Raw genomic sequence first — 26,742 nt, forward strand, 5'->3', positions numbered from 1 at the left:
GCAGGCAATATATCACAATACTTCAGAAAGTGTTCAAAATAGATGATATGTGACACAATATTCATTTTGTCCTGACATCTGATAAGTTAGAACAGACCAAATAGTGCCATATTTAAAAAATACTTTCAAACCTATGAATACAATGATTTGTACTCAATATTTCGCACACTGTGTTGCACAAATCCAGGACTATTTATATCTCACATGCATTAAACATGCAGTTGGGAAGTGTTTTTTAAATACTGACGGTATTCATGGTATACAACCATATTCTGACATATCGTGAGTGAATTTATCATGATAACCATAAATACTGTCACATGCCCAGCGCTACTAGTATGTAAGGTTTGCATTCACAAGTGTGGTCCACAGCCAGACCCATCCTTTTCAGGGAGGTAACATGCTAAAAACATGGGTTATCCAGCGTACCATTGCTATCTCTGTGTCCGCTGGGCTGGGAGCCTCCACTGGACTCCACACGGATACATACGTCCTGCCTCTCGGACAGTGTCCCCTGTGAGGACAGGTAGCTCGGGACATCAGGAGGGACAATTGTCTCATCTGGAAGATGGGAAAAAATTGGAAAGCGGGTCAGTTTCTTGTTGACACAGTAAAGAAGAATTTTGTAATGAATCAGGATGTAAAAATGAATCAGAGCATCTGAAGGTGGATCTGAACTGCACTGATTTTGGACGACTATTATAAATTGTAATTTATTATAACAATATTCAATAAAGTAGACACACATTGTGTGTCCAATAAACGTCTCTAACTATTTTCTTAAAAATTATTGCTCGGTGTTTTCATTTTCTATTTTACTATTGTGTAAATAAATCAGAATATATTACTTATTTACTAAAGAATCGTTATCAAACTGAATCTTGAGATCAGAGATTTACACCTTTGGTCATAAAAAGGTTATAGTTCAATTAAAAAAGTGGACGAATGAAACGTGGGTCTTCAACACGCACCAGTATTAACGCTGCACTCTTCGCTCTTCTTCCTCGTTTGGTAGATGATGCACACCCACACCAGCGAGGTCACTACAATGCTGGTCACCACGGCAATGACGATGATGCCCACGGTGACGGTACTGGGGCCGGATGATAGGGCGCAGGAGCTGGTGGGCTGCTGGTACACGCTCAGCCTGCAGTGAGCGCGCTCCGTGCCCAGCGGGTTGGACATGACGCAGGTGTAGCGGCCGGCGTCCTCTAGGGCGGCGCTGCCGATCACTAGCAGCTGGTTGCCAGGGGTGAAGTGGTAGCGGTCGCTGGGCCGCAGGGGCTCCTCCCCCCGGAGCCAGGTGATGCGGGGTGGAGGGCTTCCCAGAGCTTTACACTGCAGAGCTACAGTCTCTCCAACGACAACACTGCGGTCCTCCATTCCTTGCGCCAAGTGGGGCGTCTCTGTAAATTGAAGTGAATACACTTGAGTAAACATCCCCAACAGGGCAAGTTATTTATGAACAGAAATAATCAACAAAAGACAACAGTAAATCAACATTATATCATGCCTTGCATTGACGAAATGCAGCCCAAAGTGCTTCAGAGAAATAGAACATAAAAATTACAATGAGTAAAATGGGGTTAAAAACAAAAAAGTGTCATTGTAAAAAATAAATAACTAATTCAAATAAAACTACAAAAGTAAAAAGGAAGAATAAAACACACTAAAATAGCTGTAGCATTACCCACCAAAAGGCCTGAGGAAAAAAGAAAGGTCTTAAACGTAAATCAATTTTCAATGTCGTTGAAATGTAAACTAAATGTAAAGTCATTCAGTGTGGCGATGTGAAATGACTCATTGTGGTAAAACTTGCACACTCAGATTACTGTACAGTGGTGGTGACAGGAACCACGGACTGTGATGATTACAGCAGAAATATTTATTGATTTTCTAAAACCACCAGTGAACCTACACCTCTTTTATACCTAATGTTGGAAGGGGGGGGTGACTTTGCCTTATGACACCCAGCACATAGCTCTCCACCATTAACTGACTATACAAAGTACATTTTAGGCCTTCTCAAAACTATCAAAACTCAAAACAATCACAAACTCTTCAGACGTCTGGTTCCTATCATCACCACTGTGTTCAATTCTGACTCACTGAGTCTCTTTAGAATGGAACACAAACCACTCTGAATGACTTACATAATTAAATTACTTGTATAACCATTTCATTATGACTTGCAGAACCATTTAATTATGCATGCATTTCATTATACACAGTGGAATTCCCCTTTAGGTTTGCTTTTAAAAGACATGCATTGGTGGCAGATCACAGACAGTGTATTCCACAGAGGTGGCTAAAAGCACTTTCACCTATTTTGGATATGAGTATGAACAGAAGTCCAATGCCTAGAGTTCTGTTTTTATACTAAAACAGTGAAGGCCTGATTAGCAAAAGTGGCTGCAGTTGATCATGTCTGAAGTTCGCACGGGAACTATGTGGCTAAAGTACAGAACAAGTAATACAGTTCATACCCCACCAATTAGCATCGTGCAACCAGCATGAATTAATCGCTTCTATAGACATAATAATGTGGTTTCTGACTCTGTACAACATACTGATATCTATAAGAACGCGCAGACAAAATGCAGTCCATCTTTCAACTGCCCTGAGAATAAGACGAAAATCGTTTACATTTGATTCTGTTGAACTGTCCCTGACTCGATTTGTGGTTGTGCTCAAAGTAGAAGTTCTTTTTAAGGTCGAGATTCAAGCTAAACAAGCAGCATACAAAGATGGAACGCATTTAAAAATAAAAAAACAGATTCCATGTGTTTCGGCTTCAAGCGAAAATTAGATATAAATCAGATAAGTGGGAAAAAAAAGCTGAAACTTTGACTTCCTGTCTGTCTGTTATTCCTGCAGGTGGTTGTGTAAAGCGGCTGTGCTGCAGCTGAGCTCGGGCCTGAGAAAAGCTCTCATATCCCAGTGATTAAGCCCAATAGCCTCTCTGTGACCCCTCTCTGACCTTTCACCTCTGACGCCAAACACAAGGCCACAGCTGCACCAAACAAAACAAATATATAAAAACATTCTTTCGTGCTGCGGAACAGAGCTAGAGTTAGCTAAATCCCAGCAGCTTTAGACCCAACAGAGCTCTCTCTGTGTCTCTCTCTCTCTCTCTCTTAACCAAACCCAATAGGACTCGGTCTCTCTCTCCCTCTGTAACCTCAATAGGACTCACTCGCTCTCCCCAACTCTTTAACCTAGACACACAAGTTCTGTCTGTCACTATAAAATAAGCCTATTACAACTCACTCTCTTCATCTACAACAGAGCCTATAGGCTGTAATCCATTAATGTATTATCTATTGTTTGATTAATCGACTAATCAGGGCATTGTAACTGTGGCTTCCTTTCACTTCTCTCCCATCATTCAAAGCTCTGTCCTTGTGACAAGAGGTGGTGTGAAACAAAATAACAGACTACATATCGACCCCACGCCTTCTGTAGTGTACTGCAATCTGTCCGAATAGTCGAATGCAATGCAGTGTAACAAAACCTCGTATCTCCCAAATGTTAACATGGTAGCATTTTACTCGAACCCTGCTACATAACATTGACATAACCAAGCCATAAACAGGCCATGTGAGTTATCATTTGCTGTCATGAGTCGTCACGGCACATTTTGTTCAGTAATAATACAGTGTCATATTACCATTACTGGTAACTGTCATGACAGATGTCATAATGTCATGACAGCTTATGTCACATTAGCCTTTAAACATTATGACATCTATCATGACATTTATTTTGGACAAAACTCAACAGCATATGAACATCTGCTGTGATACGTTTGTGCCATGGCTGTGTCAATGTTACGTAGCAGAGTTCAAGTAAAGTCTTGCAGGTAAATTTCTAGGACATGGAAAAAATGTTCTTCATGTTATTGACATTCCAATTCTACTGGTCCACTCATAATCAATATAAAGGATTGGAGACCAAAAAAAACAAAAAAAAACAAAAAAACAAAACAGTAATAAGGTTTTTTTTATAACAGCAACAATGTGAAAATGACTGTGTTTTGTTTTTGTGCAAATGGCACGTTGTTTTTTTTTCCACTCATTGAGTAACCTCTTTTGTCGACTTATTATTGCAGCTCTAATGTCAAATAATCACAAAATTACTCTATCCTCCTCATTCAGCAGATGAAATTTTAGGGGGCTTTAATACACAGCTCGGATACACGTAGCTCTGTTTTGAACTAAAGGTACCGATCCATGCGTGACGAAGCAAAGAAAAAAACAAATCTGTAGACATTTTTCAAGAAGTATGAGGTGGAACTGTCTGAAAAGCTTGGCTGTTTCTATACCAAAGCCAGACACAACAGTGGTTGAGTGAGTTCACATCACCAGAAGAATCTAAAATCTAAAAAAAGGTGCATTTTTGCAGTGTTTAGTGTGCAAAACATCATCAGTCACACGTTTAAGTTAATTTACTGACATCCAAATAAATCACTTTCGCTTTATCACTTCACTATTTACACTGTGAGAGGAAGGCCCAAAAGACGGGGGTTCTGGGAGACTGAGTTCACTAACTTTCAGTGGCACTCTTACCCAGTACAGTGAGCGTGACGTTGGCTGAGATCATCCCTGCTGTGTTTTTGGCTGTGCAGCTGTACACGCCCATGTCTTCAGGCTTCACGTCCATGATGAAGAAAACATCATCATCGGGCATCACCTGCATGCGCCTCTCGCGAGCTGCTGGGAAGTCTGTGCCACCGTCCTTCTGCCACGCCACCTGAGGGGACGGGAAACCTTCAGCCGCGCACTCCAGACGAGCCTTGGTGCCCGCCCGGATGGTGAGGTCACGAGGCGTTTTTACGAAGGAAGGCAGCACTGTGAGGGAAAAGCAGACACAGCAGAGAATTAGCCATAGCGAAGTTAATTCCTTCTAACCTAACAACATAAAACACCAAACAGAGCTACTATTCACAGCTGTGGCTAACTCAATAGGGTTTGGGAAATGGACCGGGCTGGCATGAAACCGCAGGACATAAATAAAATAAAACACTTGAAGACAATCAATTTGCTGGACAAACAGACAGACCATGTAATACTGAGTAGCTGTCTGCACAGAAAGGCCACTAAATCAATTTGTTCCAAATTCCAAATGTGTGTGGAGAAACTGGTTAGGACTAAAGGGGAAAATGGACACTAATCACATTTCTGCTCTGAAGCCGAGTGAGTATCCCTCTGCATATGCTCCTCAGTCCAGCTCATCAGCCCTGGATCTAAACACAATGAAGCTGAAGGGACATGAAACTGAGACTTACGTATCCACAAATTATTCCTAATCCTTCCGTAAGAGAGTGACCGAGCAGCACGAATGCTTAATCTCCGTCCTAGACACTATTTCATCCAAGAAATCTGCTTGAGCTTGTTCACGTCAAATGTAAAGCATCAAGTCAACGAAATTACGTGAGGTTTAAAGTGATGGTTTGGCCAAAAATCAAATTAGCCCAATTTGCTCTTTACCCCAAATGCAGCTAATCAGCCCAGACATACTGCGAGTTCATTAGAGATTATGTAATAGCTCGATGCAGCTCGGGGCAAGTGGGCTACCGCACACTGGACATGCCGCATAGTGTCGCTTAATGTTAATGTTGGCTTGACAAATGTACTAATATGAAATCCCAGGTGGTTGCGAATATGTTGGTAGGCCATTGCTGTGGAATCGCAGGCAGTCGTTAAAGTGTTGCTAGGCCACTGCTATATTATCCCAGGCAGTCGCTAAGGTGTTGCTAGGCCACTGTTATATTATCACAGGTGGTTACTAAGGTTTTGCTTGGCCATTGCTATATTATCCCAGGTGGCTGCTAAGGTGTTGCTAGACCATTGCTATATTATCTCAGATGGTTGCTAAGGTTTTGCTTGGCCATTGCTATATTATCCCAGGTGGTTGCTAAGGTGTTGCTAGGCCACTGCTATATTATCCCAGGTGGTTGCTAATATATTTGTTTTTTTTGGGGTTTTTTTTTGTGGCAGTTAGATTATAATTTTCTCAACATTTCATCATTCATTTCCTAAGGGGGAAAAATTTTTTTGGATGAACGAAAACCATATGCACAAATGGTCCCAAAAGCACAAGCACACTATTCCCGTATAGACTTGATTCTGCAGTTCTTCTCAAGTTTTATGGTTGTAGCTGATAAACTGCAACCCATGAAAATGATACATGTAAAGAGCACAGAATACTAAAATGAAGAAAAAAGAAAAAGTCCCAACAAGAAGAAAATAACTGCAAGTGTAAAATGTCAGGATATAAACTCTGAAGCGTAAAAATTATGTAATGTGTGAAGTGCAAACCTACCGTTGACGCTGAGACGGGCTTTGTTGGAGTAAGTGGAGCCGAAGTGGTTGGAGATGATGCACTGGTAGCGCCCCTCTTGCTCAAAGGTGATGTGTCTGAGGTGGAGGACGGTGGTGTACTCCATGACGCCGCCATCGCTGGAGCGCACGTGGGCGAAGTTCTCCACCTCAGCCTGATTAAGTGTCTCCTGGTCTTTGCGCCACGTGAAGGTCATGGGGGAGCTGCTGCTGCTGGCCGCCGTGCAGGTCAGACGCACGTCCTTCCCCAGCACCGCTGCTGTCTGCACTGGGTGAACCGTGATCTGGGGCTTGGGCAAGTCGTCTACAGGAAATACACACGATGAAGGAACAGACAGAAATATGTTCCTATCTGAGGGGCTGAGATGGCAGTTTTAGAAATCTCTTTTGCATGCATTTCTGTGTCCCACTGTTCTTAAAACATGCCGCACAAAACTAATCATATGCATAATTTTTTTACTCATTCCCAGCTGTAACCCATTAACTATTTCCTATTTATTTGAATATTTTGTGTTTGTTCTTATAGGAAAAGAGGTTAAAGGGCCTATATTGTGGGAAACATTGCTGAAGTTTCAGAACATACAGCTCACTCCCCAGTTCTTATAGAAAATCGGCTGTAAAAACATCCTGTTTTGAAGTCACTGTTTCTGTGATGTCACAAAAACCAACCTATTTACATATATACACTTATTTCACCTACAGCAGTTTACAGCTGTAGCACAATATAGGGCCAATCAGAACAGAGATCATTTACATATTATATTTTTAGCTGCCACAATTAAGTTTCTAATAAAGTCTCACAGCATGTGAACATCTGGCTAGATCAGATTTATCAGGGTTGGAAGTAAACTATCTAGGAGTACGACTGGGCAGCTTACCACACACAAAGCTCTGCGGTGGAACCTGGAAGATGCTGATTCCTTTCAGGCTCTCCGGGTGCGCACATGCAGCCTGAACGCCCGCCTGCAGACCACGGGTCACCACCCACTCGGGAAACCAGTGGAGCTGGCAATCACACAGGAAACTATCGCTCAGGATTTCACTATGGAAGGAAAAAGAAAGAAATTTTTAATGCAGAATTTTCCCTCTATTTAAAAGGCAATTGAAACAGGGGGTTTCAATTATGCAAGACATTTATAGCCCTTTCAGACATAGCCTTGAGAGAATTGTCGTTTAATTGGAAGAAATGTCACTTTAATAGTGAGAGTGTGTTTGCTAATGTTCGTATGTCCACAGACAAGCTTAAAAAGGAAACAGCTCAGTCAAAAATGCTAATATGCTAATAATTAATGGAAGTTTATAGTCACCAAATGGTACGCTGTCATTTGCACAATGGTTATTGATGGCTGTTTGCTTTCATGCATTATTAACAACAGTGACATTTTTGGCTGAACTATTCCTTTAAGGGGACTTACAGGCTGCGCAAGTTCTTCATCTTGCTGAAGGCTTCTGGTAGAATGGAGCGGATGGCGTTTTCCCCCAGGTTCCTGTCCGGAGATTAAACAGAGAGTCTTCAGGCTGGACATGGAAAACGTGGGAACGTCCCCAGTACACACAAAACTCTCACACGTTTCTCTCTCTGTCTCACTCATACAGACCACATATCCTTTACAGGCAACATCTATGAGAGATTGATATTCTAAAGCCTATATGCTAAATCAGGGGTGCCCAAACTTTTTGTCTTTGGGTGTCCAATGAGAAATGTTTTTGGTGGGCCAAAAAGGCAAGACAAAATACAAATATATCACAGCTAAAAATAGTTTTTACAAATATATAGCATTACACTGTATTTTGCTGCTAAATCTCTACAATACAAAATAATTTACAATGGAAAAATTAAGTTTTATATATATATATATATATATATATATATATATATATATATATATATATATATATATATATATAAAGTATGTTTGTTCTTTCAATGAGCGAGGAGGCGGGGCTAGGGTAGCTTTCTACAAGGCCAAATCAAACATCTTCAACAGCCAGATTTGGCCAGCAATACTGTTCTAAATGCTTTATATTCTGAAAGCTATATATTCTAAAAGCTCTACCCTTTGGGAGAAAAAGAACAGAGAAACTACATCCAAGTGGAAGTATGGGTCAGAATCTTACTCAATAAATGGTGGAAGTACGGAGCAAGAAATGTACACTTGAGTAAGAAAGGATCTACATTTACATTCACTCAAGTACATAAAAACAAAAAGTTAACCATTTAAAGGGCCCATATCCTACATTATTCTTGTATTTCTTCCCTGACGTGCACTTGTAACTTTTGTGTTGTGTAACGTAACAAAAACAGCCTTAATTCATTTCTAAATGACCATTTTCTAACTTCTTTTTATCGCTTAGAATGACTGTTTTGCCACAGTGCCTTTAAGAGTGACATATGTAAATGAGCTCTGAGTAAGTAAGTTCTGATTGGCTGCCCTGTACTATGCCTTTTCCAAAAAGCAGTCCAGACTGAAACACTTTTTATAACTTCAGCATGAAAAGGGCTAAACTGCTGTAGGGCGAATAGGTGGATATATAAAATGTGATGGTTTTTGTGACATCACAAAAACAGTGAATTCAAAGTTTCCACAGCAGCATAGTTTCCATATGGACTGGGGAGTGAAAAGTATGTTTTTTAGCTTTGAAACAAATTGGAATAATTGTATAATTTTCATTTTACATTAATATGAATTTGTCTGGATATTTTAATAAAAACTAAATGCATTTGAGCTCAACTGACTGGCAAATGTAAAAGAAAAATATCTTTCTTTGATGTTTGTGAGGTGCACTTCAAAGGTCTTTTTTTTTTCCTTTGGAAATGTAATTGAGTGAAAGTACAAGTATACAAATTCAATAATACTTGAGGAAAGTACAGCTCTTCCAAACTAATACTTAAGCACAGTAACAAGTACAATTACTCAACTATTTTCCAGCCCTGGTTCTACATTCGAAAGCTGCTCCTCTGACACACAAGGCTGTTTTATAAATTCCATTTCTTTGACAAAACGGCCCATATGCTCAATAACTGTTCCTCTCGCAGAAGAAAACAGGCTGAAGTTGAAGCTGGCTGGAGCAGGACTCCGAGCAGCTGGCCGAGCAAGCGGCCTCACTCTTCTCCTTTTACAAAGACGCTATTAAATTGCTAGCAGCCCTCTCAAGCATCTGCTTTTGGCAGAGAGCGGCGGGTGCCGCACGGTATTGTGGGATACTCACAGGTGCTCCAGGGCTTCCAGGCCCGAGAAGGCTCTCTTGGCCACCGACTTGATCCTGTTTCCAAACAGCGTTCTGCCATTTTCCAAACACGGGGGGCGGAGGGGATGCCGGTAACACCGGGGAGAGAACATGGACGAGGGGAAAATGAAAGGGAGGGGGGACAGGAACGAGACGGGAATGGCAAAAGAAAGAGAGAGAGAGAAACAATTCAATTAAAAATTGTATAAATACAATGAGATTCAGAGAGTGACAATAAAATGAACATTAAAAAATAGTTTGAGGAAAGAAAATGGGACAGAGAGAGAAAGACAGACAGACAGAGAGAGAAATTAGTATAGGTGAAACAGATAAGGGGGGGGTGGGATTGGAGGTATTGGTAATTTGAACTGTGCAGAGATTAGGAAGAGGGCGAGGGACTGGGGCTCCAGCGTCGCCCTTCAAAGCGCACTTTTATCTTTATTAGAATTTAGTGGCGATGACAGGGCGGGGCCCGCACGCCCGCCCGCATGAAAGGGGGCTTCAGTGACAGGACAACCCGGCAGCTTGTAGAGTAATAAACAGCGGCCTTGTCATGGGCTGTGGTTCAAACGCAGAACAAGCTGCTTGAACCCTTCTAGGGGGCTAATCCCACTCGTTCTTCAAAAGCTGCCCCCGAGACACATACTCACACACACACAGAGCTGGCTGAGGGATATGACCTCAGTAATGGAAGATTTCAGTTCACCATACGAATACGCAGTCGAACCCGTCAGTGCTGGATCTCCTGACTCAGAGGATTACAGAGAATGAAACTCTGTCCATAAGGGATGCAGAGGAAAACGACAGTTCGACCAAAAACCAAACATATACAGTTTTCCTCTTATCCCAAACGTAGCCCATTAGACGAGTTATGTTTGGTACCTGGAGTTTGCTTTAGTCCTGCACTGGACCTAGGAACTTGTCAAATCGTGTTGAGTCGTTACGTAATCTAATAGACCTGCTTATGTAGTTTCTGGCACTGTATGACAAACTGTTATTTATAAAAACAGATAGCTGAAAACAGCAGCCATTTTAAAGCTGTACTTTTGTCCATGAAGAAAGACCAAGGTTAGGACAACAAGACGGACCGCCAACTTTACCACTGAAGGAGAAGATGTGGAAATGGTGGACAGCTTTTGCCAACTTAGCTCACTTATTAACAATCCTGCACTCAAGAAATACGGCACAGATTGGCACTCGGCAGAACAAGGACGAAGGAGCTTGAAAAGATCTTTGAATGCAACGATTTGTCTCTACAAAGATCAGAACTGTCCAGACTGTGGTCTTCGCTGTGGCTCTTCATGGATGCGAAAGCTACACATTAAACAAGCGAGACAGGAAAAATACTGATGCCTCGGAAAAGACTTTTGAGAGTACCTTGAACGGCAAAGAAAACGAATGAATCCTTGACATATCCAGTTATATTCTGAGAAGAACTATTTCACTGGACAGACAATTATGCTTGGAACAGTTGAAGGTAAAAAAGAAAGAGGATGACCAGCAACCGTGAGCAAGCCCTTCAGAAGCCTAAAGACCAGCTAAGGAGTTGGAATTGGACTGTAGGCCTGGGCGATATCTGAAAATAATTAGCATGATATTTTCTAATTAAAATATCACGTTTATCAATAATATGTAATATAACAATGATACTGAGTAACCCAACATCTTTTGAAAACCTATGCGTGTTCATGAACAACTTCTGTCGTAGATTCACTGCGACTTGCGTGCCCCCACTTTGAGGCAAGTTCCAAAGCACGTTGGCATTTATTTTGGATTCAATTCACGTGAAGTAAATTAAGAGGAATCGGTGTGGTAAAGCAACATTACAGTGTGTACGAGCTGTTTAACGATAAACTAGTCCTCTCTAATTCTCTCTCAGTTCTTTTACCAAAACGGCGATTAACGCTTTTTACACAGTCATCGGGTTACTTGTCCATCATCAACGATGTCCCATTACATCGTCCTATTGCCAAGGCCTATTTTAAACACTCTTAATAATAATATTAGATAATAGTATTAAGTATTCAGAAAAATATTACTTTAATTATTATTTAATTATAATAATAATACCTTAGAAGTCCAAAATGTATTTTACACTCTGACTTTGAACTAATTCGGTAGAGTGATCCCTATACAGTGCTGCTATGTGAAGGTCTGCCCCTTCAAAGTGCAACGCAGCTAAATCTGCAGCTCTAGTGGCCAAGGACGCTAATTCACGTTTAAAAAATTACCGAAGTTGAACTGGACGCTATGTTTCACTCACTGTCGCAAATTCCACTAAAGTGAATCATTTTGCTCATGAACTTTCGCTGACAAAAGCTCACTGAGTCTTAAGGATGTGACACACTGCAGGAACCATTTCAAAAACAACTATATGCCAGCGGCCTGATTTTAGTGTCCAAAAAGAGTCTGTCTGAATGCTGGCTGAACACAAAGTAGCCTCCGACACTCACTGAGATAGTCCACTGTGGCGTCTGTCAGCAGCACGAGTGTGTGCGTGAGAGAAAAACAGACAGGACCTGTCAGCTCCCGCCTGATAGAGGCATCACCTTCACTTGTCTCTTCCGGCCCCCCCGCCATTGCCAGCACAGCCACCCAAAACACTGGAGAGCTGTGATCTCTCAACCTCCACACTGACCTTTAGCTCTGCTGCCCTTTCTTCTGAACCTCTGACCAGGTCTTCAGCTCTGTTACACTCTCCTCTTAAAGCCCCATTTGACTTGAAAATGAGCTAATGCTGCTAATAATAAAAATAAAAGCTAGCAGTGTTCAGTTAGAACTTCTAGAATGAGCTAATGCTAATTAGCCATCAATTTGTGATGAGCTACATTAGCAATTTTTCATCTGAAACACTTTATTGGTGTTGAAAGCCAACAGGGATCAGTTAGCACCCAAAAAATCAGCCCTAATGTTTTCATAACTACATCAGCATTTTTTACTTCAAGCAATCTGCTTATGTATTTACCATGAAAGCTAGTGGTATTCAGTTAGTACTGGGAAAATGAGCTAATGCTAATTAGCTTTTAATTCTTCTAAGATGTTTTAGCATTTTGATTTTACATATTTACATATTGAGCAATAAAAGTTATTAGGAGTCAGTTATCACTGCAAAAACAGGTAACTAACACTAATTAGCTTTTATGTGTTCTTAGCTACATTAGCATTTTCATTTGAAGTATTTACATATTTAGCAATAAAATCTAGTAGCGGTAAGATGGCAAAGCAAAGCATAGCTAATCCTAATTGTAATCCCAATTGTATTCTTCAGCTTTAAGATTTTATTTTTTATTAAAAAAAAAGCAATTAGCATTTTTATTTGAAGCACCGTATTTATGTATATACGCATGTCTATGTTGCCTGAAAGCGGTTAGCATGGTTTTCACTGGATAATATCTCATCTACATGAGCAGCCTCGTGCATCACATCCAGAACACACAAATATTGCGTAATTCTATTATGAAATGACCAAAATTAATTGGACTTCCCCATCTGTTCATTAGCATGTCATGAAAGCATATTTAGTATGTATCTAAATCCCAGGAAATCCATTCATATGAAAAAGGGATTAAAAACCTAAGCCGTTCTCAAAAGGAGAGGAAGAGTGGAGGAAGAGAAAGGGGCTGATGGGTATTTTCTCAGACCCATCAATATCCAAATAAAAAACGTCAGGAACAAATGCGGGGGTATTAGCGACAGTGACGTGTTCAGTGGGCTGCTAAAGCTACATGCTCCCCTCTCATCCGCTCCGGCCTCTGGGAACATCTACAGGCACAAAGCAGACGGAATGCTCTTTGATGTCATTTTTCTCTGGAACTTTCTCGCTCTTTCCCAGGCCGGGTCAATGGGCTCTCCGGCAGGGACTACTGCTTCTAGAGGGATTTTGACAGAGCTGCACGTCACCGGACGGCTTCCACCGAGTGGCCAGGATAAAAGCAGCAGGGTGGGGGCGAGGGGGTGTTTGATGTGCCCCGACGCCCCTTTGCCCTCCCATTTCACGCCCTCTCGGGATTAGACAACAGAGCTGCAGGGCCAAGGCTGGACTCCAGAGCTCACCTCAGTTCCTTAGAACCTCCTACACAGGACAGCATAAAGAGTCCCTCAGCACTCAGACAGACCTCATACAGACCAAACACTCTGATCCAAAACTCAGGGCGCACACAGGAACTCCACACGCTGCCTGCTGACCAACGAGCTGGACCAGGAAAAATGTACATAACTGCTTGGATGTATGAATTAAAAATATAACTTCTCTTAAAAATGGAACCCAGACAGAAAGAAAGAAAGAAAGAAAGAAAGAAAGAAAGAAAGAAAGAAGAGGGTACGGAAACAGACAAAGGAAAGAGGAGAAAGAAAAAAGGAGTGAGAGAGGAGGCAGAAAGAAAGAAATGGAGTAATGGAGAAACAAGAGGAAGGAGATAGAACAGGCTGAAAAGAAAGAAAGAAAGAAAGAAAGAAAGAAAGAAAGAAAGCAAGGCAAGAGGGAAAACAAAGGAATAGGAAGGAAGGAAACAGAGGAAAGAAGAAGAGCTGAGAGAAGTAGAAAGAAAGAAAGAAGTACGGATTAAAGAAAGGAAGAATAGAGAACAGGCTGAAAAGAAAGAAAGAAGAGGGAAAGGGAAGAGGGAAGAAAAGAAGCAAAGGGAAGGAAGGAAACAGAGAACAAGAGGTGAGTGAAGAAGTAGAAAGAAAGAAAGAAAGAAAGAAAGAAGGGGATAAAAGGAATAAATAACATAGGAAGGAGGAGGAACCAAAGAAAGAATGGAGGAAAGAGAGAGACAGAGAGAAGAGAGAGAGAAAGAGAGAGAGAGAGAGAGAGAGATTCTCTGCTACATTAAACTGAGACTCCACCATACACATGCAGGTCCTCAAGCCCGATCCAGGCCCACACATGAAAGCTATGCGTGTGAAAGCGGAGACGTGCAGGAGTCTCTGAGTGGAGCACTGAGCCCAGAGGGGGAAATAAACCTGAACTGTCTGAACTCTCTCCACACACCGCCACTGCAAACCACAGCGGCCGGCAGAGGGAAAACTCCTGATCAGGCGCTCAGGGCTCGGCATGGCCAAGGGGCAGGGAGAGTGATGGACAGAGAGAGGAATGGAAGGATGGAGGGACAAAGGAAAGAAAGGAAGGGAAAAGAAAGACACTCACAGCTTTCTGAGGTTGTCAAGGCCTGCAAAGGCTCCGTTGGTGTCCTCGATTGTTCCAGAAATGTCGTTGTGGTCCAGCTCCCTGTGGAGAGGGGGCAAGAGAGAAAGACGAGAAAGAAAGAGAGAGAGAGGGAGAAGAGTGAGATGGAGGACAACAGAGTTGGCTCAGGATCTGTATTGTTGGCAGGCCCATAGACACACACACACACACACACACACACACACTCACACACTTTTTCATAATATGTCCAGGACGTCCATAAGTATTATATACACACTTAAAAATGGTGGTTCTTCAAGGGTTCTTCAGTAAAGAAAATGGTTCTATATAGAACCATGCACACTCAAATAACCCTTTTTTATTTCAATTATAGGGTTAATTGCATGGTGGAACAGCTCTTCAGATTGATGGAGAATGTTTTATATGGTTTTATACAGAACCTTTTTAAAAAGGGTTCTACATAGCTCCAAAAAGGGTTCTTCTATTATTATAGGCTTCACATCGTAAAAATAGAAGAACCCTTTTTGTGCTACATAGAACTCTTTTCAAAAAGGTTCTGTATAAAACCATCTACAGCACATTCTCCATCAATCTGAAGAACTTTTTAAAGATGCAAAGCACCCTTTAATAATGCAAAGGGTGCTCTGAGTGTTTATGGTTCTATTACCATTTCCTTTACTGAAAAACCCTTGAAGAAACATAATTTTTGAAATGTGTATACGTAAGTACAAATATGTATCTACATGGAATAATAATGTGACCCATATTTATTACAGACATTCAAGTACCTATATTTAATTATATACATGCAAAAGTTTGGGCACCCCAGGTCAAATTATATGTCTTGTTGATTTTCTATAGTAATCAATTCTATAATAATAAAATAAATTAACACATCCTCAACAGTGAACATACGTCTGCATGTTCTAATGTTCAGTTATTGGCTATCTGCCAAGTTTAACATATATGAAACAAAAATAAAACAATAAAAGTGGCCTGTGCAAAAGTTATGGCACAATTTATATGTTATGTTTTTTATCAATATGTTAAACTAGGCAAATTAATAGAAATCATGCAACAAAATTAGCAGAAAATGCTGTATAATTTATATCCTATACTGTAGAGGGATATATAACTTGCCCAGGGGTGTTCAAACGTTTGCATACAAATGTATATCGCTGTTGTCAGAAGAAAACCTTGTATCTCCATTTTTTTCCATTTTTGGCATATTTTGAAAATGCCTGTTGTCCTTCACATTGAGTGTAAACTTCATAATGAATGGACTAAAAGAAACAGCTCAGAATTACTTGGGAAAAAGTCTGGTTCCATTGACTTACATTAGAAGTCAAGTAATTTTTTCCTTCTCCTGTAAAGTTACCATTTTGGAGATACAAGGTTTTTTTCCCGACAACAGCGATATGTAACAAGAACTCAAACTCTAACATCGGTAACATCAGTTCTTTTACACTTTCCTTAGGAGAACTAGCTCTTTTCCGGTTTAGACAATTTTGTCCCTAAAAATGTACAAAAACAAACAAACTGCATACACACACACCTGGTGTAAAGAGTTCTCTTCACTTTTCTCTGCCAGCCAAACACATTCTTTCCTTTGTGAAGCATGAGGCTGAGGAACACAGCCATGTACAGGCTAATGCATGCATAATGTATGACAGCTGAATATAAGTGACGCACACACACACACACACACAAAATACACACAGCCATCGGAATCCATCAGCACTGTGAATATCTGCTGGCAGGTTTGGGCACATGGGCACTTCACAGCAAGTCTGGCTCCAGTGACTGGGCATGCCCCAACTGGGCCAACGCTGGGCCTACAATTCAAACGACCTAGTGCACAGTGGTATTGATATAACTGAAATGACATTAACTGAACAATAATAAACAGTGAATAGGCTTTCAAAGATTCCAAAGCACTTCATAGATAAAAAGATAAAGCCACTAACAATGCCTTATAAATGGATGTATCCATCAGCCTTTATTTCTGACAAGATGGATCAGCAGGAGAACACAAAATCTGAATTATAATTCAAATTTACAGCAAATCACTGCTAATCACAATATATAGCAATATTTATAGACACACAATACGTGTCCATATCATGTAGCCCTGTTCAGTGCTTATCAATACCACTGAAACTAAAAATCTATCTGTGACTCAAACACTGATATACGCTGTATGTCCAAAATTTCTGAATACGCCTTTAGCTGACGCTTGTTACTGGGGCATGGTGACCTTAGGTTAGGGGTGTCAAACTCAACCACTAAAGAGGCCATATTAAAAAATCTCAACAAATTCATGGGCCAGAGAAAAAATGCTTTATTAATGTTGTGCTATAACCCGAACTGGCCATTGTTTATTTAAAATACGCAAAACCTAGCAGCAGTAAAAGCACTTGTACACTTGTAATAGACCTTGAAATATTCAAATATTCAAATGTCCCCAGGAGTTCGGTCTATGAAACCTACCTATTTGCTTGAACTAGACACCTGGCATTAATGTTTGGGCTCAGTTTCCGAGCTGCTGAGCTAACATTAGGCGTTTATATCGGTTGAACTGCAGCTGAAACGCAGCTAGAGTATTTGGTGATATGACCGGTGTGGAATTGTGTAGAACTGTGTAGAATTGAGGTGTAACCCCTGTCCCATAGATTGTTCTTGGGGTAGGTGAGTCAGAACATTGTGTTGCAGTGCATGCTGGGGACTGTAGTGCAGCACGTTGTGGGGACAGGATTGTGTCCCAGGCCTGATGTGGCCCGCAGGCCTTGTGTTTGACACATGGGCCTGAGGTTCATGTGTGGCTGCTCCCGTGCATCCCATTCTATTGGTCCATGCTTTTCTTTGGAGATTATACAAGCTGTGTCGATGCAGCTGAACACCTGTGTCAGCAATGGGTGCACTTTCAAACAGCTGAATTCACAATTCAGCAGGGTGTCTGGACACTTTTTGACATGCAGCGTAGTAGTATAGATGATACAGTGATCAGCACTAGTCCCAGGCCTAACCCTGCCACATGACAAACACAGCAAACCGGATCATTCGCGTGCTGAATACAAACTCCGCACCTACTTTTATTGAACTCTGGGCACAACCTCAAATGTCTAATCAATCAAAATGAAAACGTTAACAGAGACAAAGGTTTGGGGTGCTACTTCTTAATTCCTTTGAGAGTAACCGTTTTGTGTGGGTGACACTAAAAGACCCTCTTTCAAACTGTGAAGGAAAAACTTTTTTCCTCCTTTTTCACTGCAGTCTGACAGCTCCCCCCATTCGCACTACCCTGATTCATTCTCTCTTGCTCTCTCTTTCTCTCTCTCTCTGCCAGTTTCCTTTTCTTTCTGGCTGGCTGACCCTAAATGAGCGCTGGTTTGTTAATGGCGGGCCCCAGTCCCCTCCGCTCCTCGATCGCCCCGGTCTGGCTCTCTCTCTCCAATTAAAACTCCCCCTGCTCTGTTTCAGCGGGAGCCCAGGACGCGCGCTAAAGCCGTGATTAGATTACAACTGTCTCATCACACAGAGCGAGGGAGGGAGAGAGAGACAGAAATAATGAAAGAGAGAGAGAGAGTTGCATGCAAAAGTTTGGGTGCTTCTGGTCAAATGGCATGTTTTGTTGGTTTTCTAAGTGCAAATAAGTGAACACATCCTCTACAGAGACACTTCTGCACATTTTAATACACAATTACTGTTTACTTGCTAATAATACAATTGCTGTTTTGTTTGGCCTGTGCAAAAGTTATGGCACATTTTATATTTTAAGTTATTTCCCCAATTTGTTAAACTCAGCAAATAAGTAGAAATTGTGCTCTGAAATTTGCGGAGAAATGTCAATTACATGTGCTCTCCATAAAGGATGTGTTCACATATTTTCACTTAGAAAATCAACAAAACATATATTTGTTTTACTTTAGATGTTTTTTTTTTAATAAACTCTATAAAATGTTCTATTTTTTTCCTTTATTTTTATACTGAAATATTCTCACACTTTGTCACCCAAGCTGTTCAAGCTTTGGCGATACAAATACAACATGAACACCTTGAATTGAATTGAATTGAACTGAATTGAATTGAAGGAAGAAACATAAAAAGAAGGAAAGGGAAATTATTTAAAAGAAAGAAATCAAGAAATTAAAAGAAAGAAATCAGAGAGAGAGAAGAAGGAAAAGAGAGTGTGTGTGTGTGTGAGAGAGAGAGATAGAGATAAAGAGAGAGAGAGAGAGAAAGAGAGAGACAGAGAGAGAGAGAGAGAAAGAGAGAGAAAGAGAGAGAGAGAGAGAGAGAGAGAGAGAGAGAGAGAGGAAACAGCATGAACAAACTGAACGAACTTGGGAGGGAAAACTCTCACCAGCGGCACACAGAGGTAAAAAGATTAGCACATCAAACAGGGACAGGCGAGGACGAGGCAAGCAAGCAAGACAGACAGGAAGAATGGACAGAAGAAAGGGAGGGGAAAAGGGGGGGGTGGCGGTCTAAGGGGTCCCAAACAGAGACTCTCATTCTTATTCTCAAACTTGAGGGGCCCCATCCCCCACTGTTTCACCCCTATGCCTGCCAACAGTGTCCCACAGACCAGACAGACACAGGTTTGGTTTTATATTTGTCGGGATGTGGAGTCATTCGTATGTCTCACACATATTTATATCTCCTCCACATGTGTTACATATATATATGTAAGCAACTATATGTAGGGGTGGGCAATATGGCAAAAACATTATATCAAAATATTTAAAGACTTTTATGCAATATTAAGAGTTAATTCGCAAAAAAACAATACACACCAGCACCATTTGAGACTGAGCATCAGGATTTTCTGAGTTCCGAGTTATGATCTTATAGATGTTTAAAACTGTCCAGTACTGGGCTGTTTTTGTACAATACACATCACAGTACTTTGATGCAATGCACTAGTCTTGCCACACTACTGATGCTTTTTTTTGGCAAAGAAAAATGCAGTTGTTTAGTGTTGTAAGTACAGACGATATCCATGATATCCATGATGCTCAGAAAAGCACTGTTATTTCACAATAACAATAAAATATTATCAATATGTAATATGTAATAAGCATTATATAAATGTAAGGATCTATATGTATAAATAACAATTATAATAATCTATGAACAATACATATAGTACAATAAATGTAGAATAGATATATGTATGTGTGTGTCTGTTTGAATAACTATACGTAATAATAATAATAATGACAATAATAATGATAATACTCACATGTAATAAAATGGCCCATATGTATTATCTATATTTGGAATAATAATAATATAAGTAAAATAAAAAACCAATTCTCTAAATGTCAGTTACTGTTACTTCAATGATAATATGGCAGTACTGTAACTAAATATGGTCATAAGAATAAAAACTGAACTGAACTGGAGGGGAAAAAAAAAAGTGAACTCAACATGAAAGAGAAGCAGAAGGGTGTAGATTTGGGAGCTGGGTGTGTGTGTGTGTGTGTGTGTGTGTGTGTGTGTGTGTGTGTGTGTGTGTGTGTGTGTGTTAGCTTTCTTTAAGAAAGTGTATGTCTGTCCTACGAGGGGCTCAGACAGGGAGATCTGCACATGCAGCTCCAGTGGGAACCAACAGACCAACAAAGAAGAAAAGAGTTCTCACTTAAAAAACAGCACAAACAGCAACACATCTAAGCAAAGTAACGGCTTTGTGAAGTCACGGCTCTCACTCTAGATTTAGCAGTATAGAGAGCAAGAAAGACCAAGTCTGAATGATCTTTTTAAGCTTTAAATGCTCATTGATATGGAGAGGGTACAGGAGAGAAAAGCTTTTTCAACTGGAGTTAAAACAGACCGCCTACAGTTACGCAATGAACTCTACAATCAACCGACACAGAGTTTGCCTATGCATTTAAACTGGACCTTTTTTAGGCAGCTGGGTATGGATAGCCTCAGAACAGACTGCAGAAGCATGCTGGAGAAAACTCAGAACTGAAAACTTCCAAAGTGTAACAGCGCATTGCAGTAATAAAAGTTTGATGAAGTAGAAACATAATAATAATACTAAAATTAGCACAAAGACAGTTAAAGTAGTGCTAAAATTGTACTAAATATCATGAATATAACAGCATTACTGATGCACAGTGTATTACTATAGCACTATTTGGACAGGATTTGTGTTAAATGGGGAGGTAATGTAAGAGAGCTAATGCAATTTTACCACAGAAAGTCTATAATGCTTATGACCAATGTTCCATATCGTGACTGTCCAAAGAAAGCCATGTATCTCCATTTTTGTCGATTTTTATTTCTCTACATCATTTTAACACACCTGTACTTCACGGTGTGTGAAAATTTCATAATGTATGGACCAATAGAAATGCTCTAAAATCGCTTGGATCAAAATCTCTTTACATTGACTTACACTGAAAGGTGTCTCTCCGGTAAAGTTACTATTTTAGAGATAACTTGTTTTTGGACAGCGACGATATGCAATAGCTTCAGCTACTCACAGGTTGAAAACATGTTCATTTAATCTAATCGTAAATTTGTTTACCCTAACCATCTACCTAGCTGTCTGAAATGCAGGTAATGTTTCATTAGCTCGGGAATTTAAACCTAACAGTCAACATCGCTGCATATAATCTAACTATTTCTGTGATTTTACAAAATAAGCTGCACACTTGGAGTAGGAAAGCAAACATCATCTCAGTAAATGCTTCGCCTGCTTAAATACAGTGAAACCTCCTTTTCCGAAAGATTTAACTGAATATTTGCCAATATGGCACTTCGCACAGGATTTTCATAACCTGGGATAACTTCAAGAATTTGTTTTAATCATAAGCACAAACTGCTGGACTGGCCTGTAAAAATGACTGCCATGGTGGATCTGGACAGGACTAAAATCACTGAAAATCCCAGACAACAATTACATTACAGCACCTCCCAATGTAAAAGAAATCAAACAAGAATAGAACAAAATGTCTGTAAAACGCATACAGCAGGTATGAGCATCTTCAATATAATAGAAAATACAGTAAGAAAACCAAACCAGTTAAAAGGCACTAAAACACTAGAAAAATAGAGTACACTGAGTGAAACAGAGACTTAAGTATAAAAGAACAACAGAAATGTTGTCTAATGAGCACTTACAGTAGACGCAGAGCGGCGAGGCCCCTGAAGGCTCCTTCAGCGATGTGGCTGATTGAATTGTGGCCCAAACGAAGCGTCTGCAGGTTTACTAACTTGGCAAAACTGCCCTCGGCCAGCTTTGTCAGGTTGTTATGGGCCAGGTGCCTAACAGGGAAACACACACGTGCACATATCTGGTTAATGAGCTGCATTAAGTTGAGTTTTCTTACTTTACCTCATCATACCTTCAATTTTAAGCCTATTATTCAGTTATTAATCTTAAGACTACTATAAATAAATAATATTATAAAATTAATATGCAGTTTATGTAGTTATAAGAATGAAGAATGAAAGTCTGGACTTGCCAAAGGGTCCCTTGGACTATAACTTTTAAACTGCAGCCTGTTTTGGGATGTTTTATGGCCAAAACAGTTTTTTAGCAATAATCATTCATTTTTACATGACTAATTTCTAACCTCTGTTAAATCACTTATATTTTAACTGTTTTTGTTACTGTGCCTTTAAGATTGCTATATGTAAATGATCCCATTCTGATTGGTTGCTGTGTATTGTGCCTCATTCAAAAAGCAGTCCAGACTGAAACATGCCTTATAACCTCAGCGTGACTGGGTGGAGCAGAACTGCTGAAAGTTGTTAAGGCAGATACATGTAAATGTGTTGGTTTTCATGATATCACAAAAACAATGAATTAAAATCAGGCAGTTTTGCTTAGTGTCTATATATAGACAGGGAGTAAAACATATTTTTGAAACTTTAACTGTGTTTACACTGCAAACAATGGCAACTTGACAAGTCAAACTATCTTAAATATAGTCAATAAATCTAATATTTCTCCTGTTGACGTTGTTGTAAGCTTAATTTAAGATTATTTACCTTATTTCTTCACATTTTCACTTGTTTTAAGTCATTTTATCAAGTAAAATTTTCACTATATTGGCAGATAAGTTTGCTTGTTTTAAGAGACGTGCTTGAAACCAGCAAAATTATGTCAGTATAGTGAGATAATTTTACTGAATAAAATGACCTAAAACAAGTAAAAAACATCTAGAAATAGGCTAGAAAATCTTATTATAAGTGCAAAACCATCTCAAAATGGGAAATATTAGACATTTTGACTAGATTTAAGATTTCACTTGACAAGATACCATTTTTTGCAGTGTACACACAACAAACTGTTTTATTAAAAATTAGTTTTTTTTTTTCAGGATTTAAGTGCTTCACATTTGAATACTGATCTCAACATTTAAAATGATATAACTATTATGAAGTTCTGGGGTTAATGGTAAAAATCTATTCATCTTTGCACTCTGTTTTACATTAAAATCTTGGACAGAGAGAGAGTGAGCAGAAAGAAAAACAGACAGAAAGGGAAAAACCAGTAGTGAGTAGCTCACAGCTCTCGAAGCCTCTCGCAGAAACCCCATCCCTCAGGGTTGAAGTTGGAGATGTGGTTGTTGGAGAGATGGAGGTGCAGCAGAGACTCCAGCCTATACAGAGAGCCACTGTTCACCTCCTTCAGACTGTTATAGTCCAAATGACTGCAAAACCAAAGCGAAACAGCTCAGCTATTACAGTTACACAGGTAACGCCAGCGCAATTTACCTGTCACAATGAAGATGAATGACCTTAAATATGATTAGGTATTTCACAAAACTTCACAAATTGTACTTGGCCTGTGAACCTCCTGTAGGCGGGTGAGTAAAAGGTGGCTTTTTTATGTTTCCTGAGTTTCAGCATGTTTCAAGACATTAGGCCATGACTGTGAAACCTGGTCCAACTCACTACCATTATAACTACATACCAGACTACAAAGACCTTTACCAACACCAAAAACAACACATAAAGCATTATCCTCTTCAAAAAGAGCCAAGGATATTTTTGGGAAATATTAAGACAACTGGTACCAATTCCCCTAAAAAAGAATAAACAGTTAGGTCAGGTGTCACAACCCAAATGTTAAGAAGAGCCATTTAGTCCTTTTAAAAAATATCAAACCACATTGGGAGCCACAATATTTTATGTCTATTTTACCATCTTGGCTTTAAATATGTCTCAGTATATATTAATGTCCTAGGACAGGCTAAAAAAAAAATAATATAAACAAAAATGCAGACTTTCTTTGCTCTGTGTTAAGCTTTAGCTCATTTATAGCCAATTTTCTCGCATCTCTGGCAGGAAACAAAAGTATTAACTACCATTAATAACTCCACTGTCTTATTTGTTACATATGCTACATATGCTGCATGTGGGACCATGAAGCCCACTTAGTTTAATTTACCTCATATATGACCACCTACCATGGACAACTGTGTTGAGTGCTACGCATGTTACTATTGTTTTTATAAATGTTTTTTGAGCTCTTTATGAAGCACTATGGACTCACAGTGTCCTCATGCGGGCCAGGCCCCAGAACGCTCCGTCTGTTAGCTTGCTGATGTTGTTCCTCTGAAGTTTCAACACCTCCAGACTGGACAAACCCTGGAAGGTCAGGCCCTCGATCAAACGCAGCCGGTTTCTGCTTAGCTCCCTGAAAAATATGCACATATATACACATATAACTCAATTGCAAATATGCTCGAAGTAAGTAACGGAAGTCTTTAATGAAGTTCCAGGATAGCTAGATACATACAACAGTCACATACTGTGACAGACCTAAACCCTACAGGAGCTGGATTAGTTTTATCTGGGGAGTTTCTGTAATTATCCTTTAAATCCAGGATGTGTGCGTGAATTTATGGAAATCATGGATAGTTTATCCCGTACCAATCGACCAGTCAAATCCCACAAATTATGTTATTAAACCTCCTCTAGTAAAACTAGTTGGCATCAATCTACAGAATTGTGAGTAATGTATTTTAAAAGCAAAGTGTACATCTGTTTGACTCCATGCAGCAACGAGCAACCAGAGAAACTGTATCGCCCGGCCCAGCTAACTATGTGATCTTTCTATCAGCACCTATGGAAGAATGTCTAAAGTCTAAAGGTGTAAATCAAATCCCCCAGCACTCTACCTGGCCCTGCATCTCATCACCCTGAGCACTGGACACATCACAGCAATCTGGCAGGTTCCCCCTTTGATGTGAGCAGCCCATTAGACCAACTGATCCCTCAGAGCTGTGGCTTTGTACAACTAGATACAAGCCCCAGGTGTGAGGGTCAGGGAGTAATGCTTGTGTGGGTGTGTGTGTATGTATGTGTGTGTGTGTGTGTGTGTGTGTGTTAGAGAAAGAGAGAGAGGGAAAGAGAGAGAGAGAGAGAGAGAGAGAGAGAGAAAGAAAGAGAGAGAGAGAGAGAGAGAGAGAAAAGCGCCCTGATGGAGGCTTTGTGTTCTCCACCTTGTTGCCACAAGCAGACGACAGATACAGTAACACTGCAGCCACCTGTGGAACAAAGCATGCTGATAGAGAGCGAGAGAGCGAGAGAGAGAGAGAGAGAGAGAGAGAGAGAGAGAGAGTGGGAGAGAGAGAGATGGAAGTGAGGGTGCCCCTATTTAGAAAGTTGCCTTCTTTTTTTTGAAGAAAGAAAGAAAGAAAGTAGAAAGTAAAGAAAGCACAGTGCGATAAAATGAGAGAAAAAGAAAGACAGTTAAGTGAAGGAGAGTGAGAATGAAAGACGAAGTTAAGGAAGAGAAAGAGAAAAACAGAGAAATAGAGTGAAAGACAAAAGGGAGAAAGAAAGAAAGAGAGAAGGAAGAATAAAAAAAGACGACCGACAGAAAAAAGAAAGGAAAGAAAGAAAGAAAGAAAGAAAGAAAGAAAAAAGAATAAGAAAAGAATGCAGTGAGACAGAACGAGAGAAAAAGAAAGACAGTAAGTGAAAGACAGTAAGAATGAAAGACATGGTTAAGGAAGAGAAAGACAGAAAACAGAAATAGAGAGAAAGACAGAAAGGGAGAAAGGAAAAAGGAGAAAAAAGGAGGAAAGAAAGAAAGAAAAAGAGCGAGACGGATCTTGAAAATAAGACAGAGTAAGACAGAATGAGTGAGAAAAAGGTAGAAAGAAAGAGAGGAAAGAAAAAGACAAATAAGAAAAAGAGAAAAAAGAAAGGAAAAACAAGAGAAAATAGAGATAAGAAAGAAAGAAAAGAAAGAAGGACAAAGAAAGAAAAAAGAAAGAAAGAAAAAGAAAGAAAGGGAGGAAAGAAAGAAGAAAGAGACTGATCTATTAAAATAAAAACAAAGAAAGACAGTAAGAGACAGAATGCAGTACAGAGAAAGAAAAAGAAAGAAAGGAAGACAGAAAGAGTGACAGAAAGAGAAAGAATTAGGTGTTTTTCTGCTAATGGACTCACTCTGTCTCACTGAACGTCACATGTTCAGAACATCATCCTCCCTGCATGATTCAGCACAACTCTCATCAGAGCTGATACAGTCCCAGTACATTAATGCGTAGGCAGCTCAGGTCCTGCCACATGTTCTGCTTTAGCTGTTGGTGTTTGTCAGAGGTGTAAAAGTGTATGGATGCATTGTGCTGTATTGCTCTGAAGGTGGTGACTGAAGTGTACACATTATGGAATATTAGAACTGTTAATATTAGAGTATAAATTACGTTCGATAAACTTTGCCTTCACTTCCTGTATTTGATTTTATTTGGTTTGGTTTCCCTGAATTATGTCACACTGTGGAAATAATTGTGGATGTTCTCACAGTTGGGTGAGTTTGGGCAGCTCCAGGCCTTTGACAGGCAGCTGCGTGAGGCGGTTTCTGCTTAGCCGGAGGACCTGCAGACTGCCAGCCAGGTTCCTGAACGCTCCAGACTCCAGGTGCACAATCTTATTACTGCTCAGGATCCTGCAGATACAGAGAGACGACCAAGATCAGTTTACAAAACCTGCTTATAGCTCAAACATTACGGTTACACATGTAACATCACCCAGCAGAGCAGCGGACCG

General features: G+C 40.1%; 1 protein-coding gene across 1 annotated transcript in view; it reads right to left on the reverse strand.

The window, feature by feature from the left end:
* Positions 1–26,742, reverse strand: part of lrig1 (leucine-rich repeats and immunoglobulin-like domains 1) — a 71,711-nt gene that overhangs the window by 2,929 nt on the left and 42,040 nt on the right. Inside the window, exons 5-16 of the mRNA XM_036559632.1 lie at positions 26,498–26,641; positions 24,236–24,379; positions 23,247–23,390; positions 21,853–21,996; positions 14,719–14,799; positions 9,552–9,623; positions 7,757–7,828; positions 7,220–7,383; positions 6,325–6,645; positions 4,569–4,850; positions 972–1,406; positions 430–561 (exon numbers count right to left, since the gene is read on the reverse strand). Coding sequence (XP_036415525.1) covers positions 430–561; positions 972–1,406; positions 4,569–4,850; positions 6,325–6,645; positions 7,220–7,383; positions 7,757–7,828; positions 9,552–9,623; positions 14,719–14,799; positions 21,853–21,996; positions 23,247–23,390; positions 24,236–24,379; positions 26,498–26,641 — 2,135 coding nt within the window. The remainder of the gene's footprint in view (positions 1–429; positions 562–971; positions 1,407–4,568; positions 4,851–6,324; positions 6,646–7,219; positions 7,384–7,756; positions 7,829–9,551; positions 9,624–14,718; positions 14,800–21,852; positions 21,997–23,246; positions 23,391–24,235; positions 24,380–26,497; positions 26,642–26,742) is intronic.

The sequence above is a fragment of the Colossoma macropomum genome, unplaced genomic scaffold (genome assembly GCF_904425465.1).
Source record: "Colossoma macropomum unplaced genomic scaffold, Colossoma_macropomum, whole genome shotgun sequence".
Taxonomy (NCBI): domain Eukaryota; kingdom Metazoa; phylum Chordata; class Actinopteri; order Characiformes; family Serrasalmidae; genus Colossoma; species Colossoma macropomum.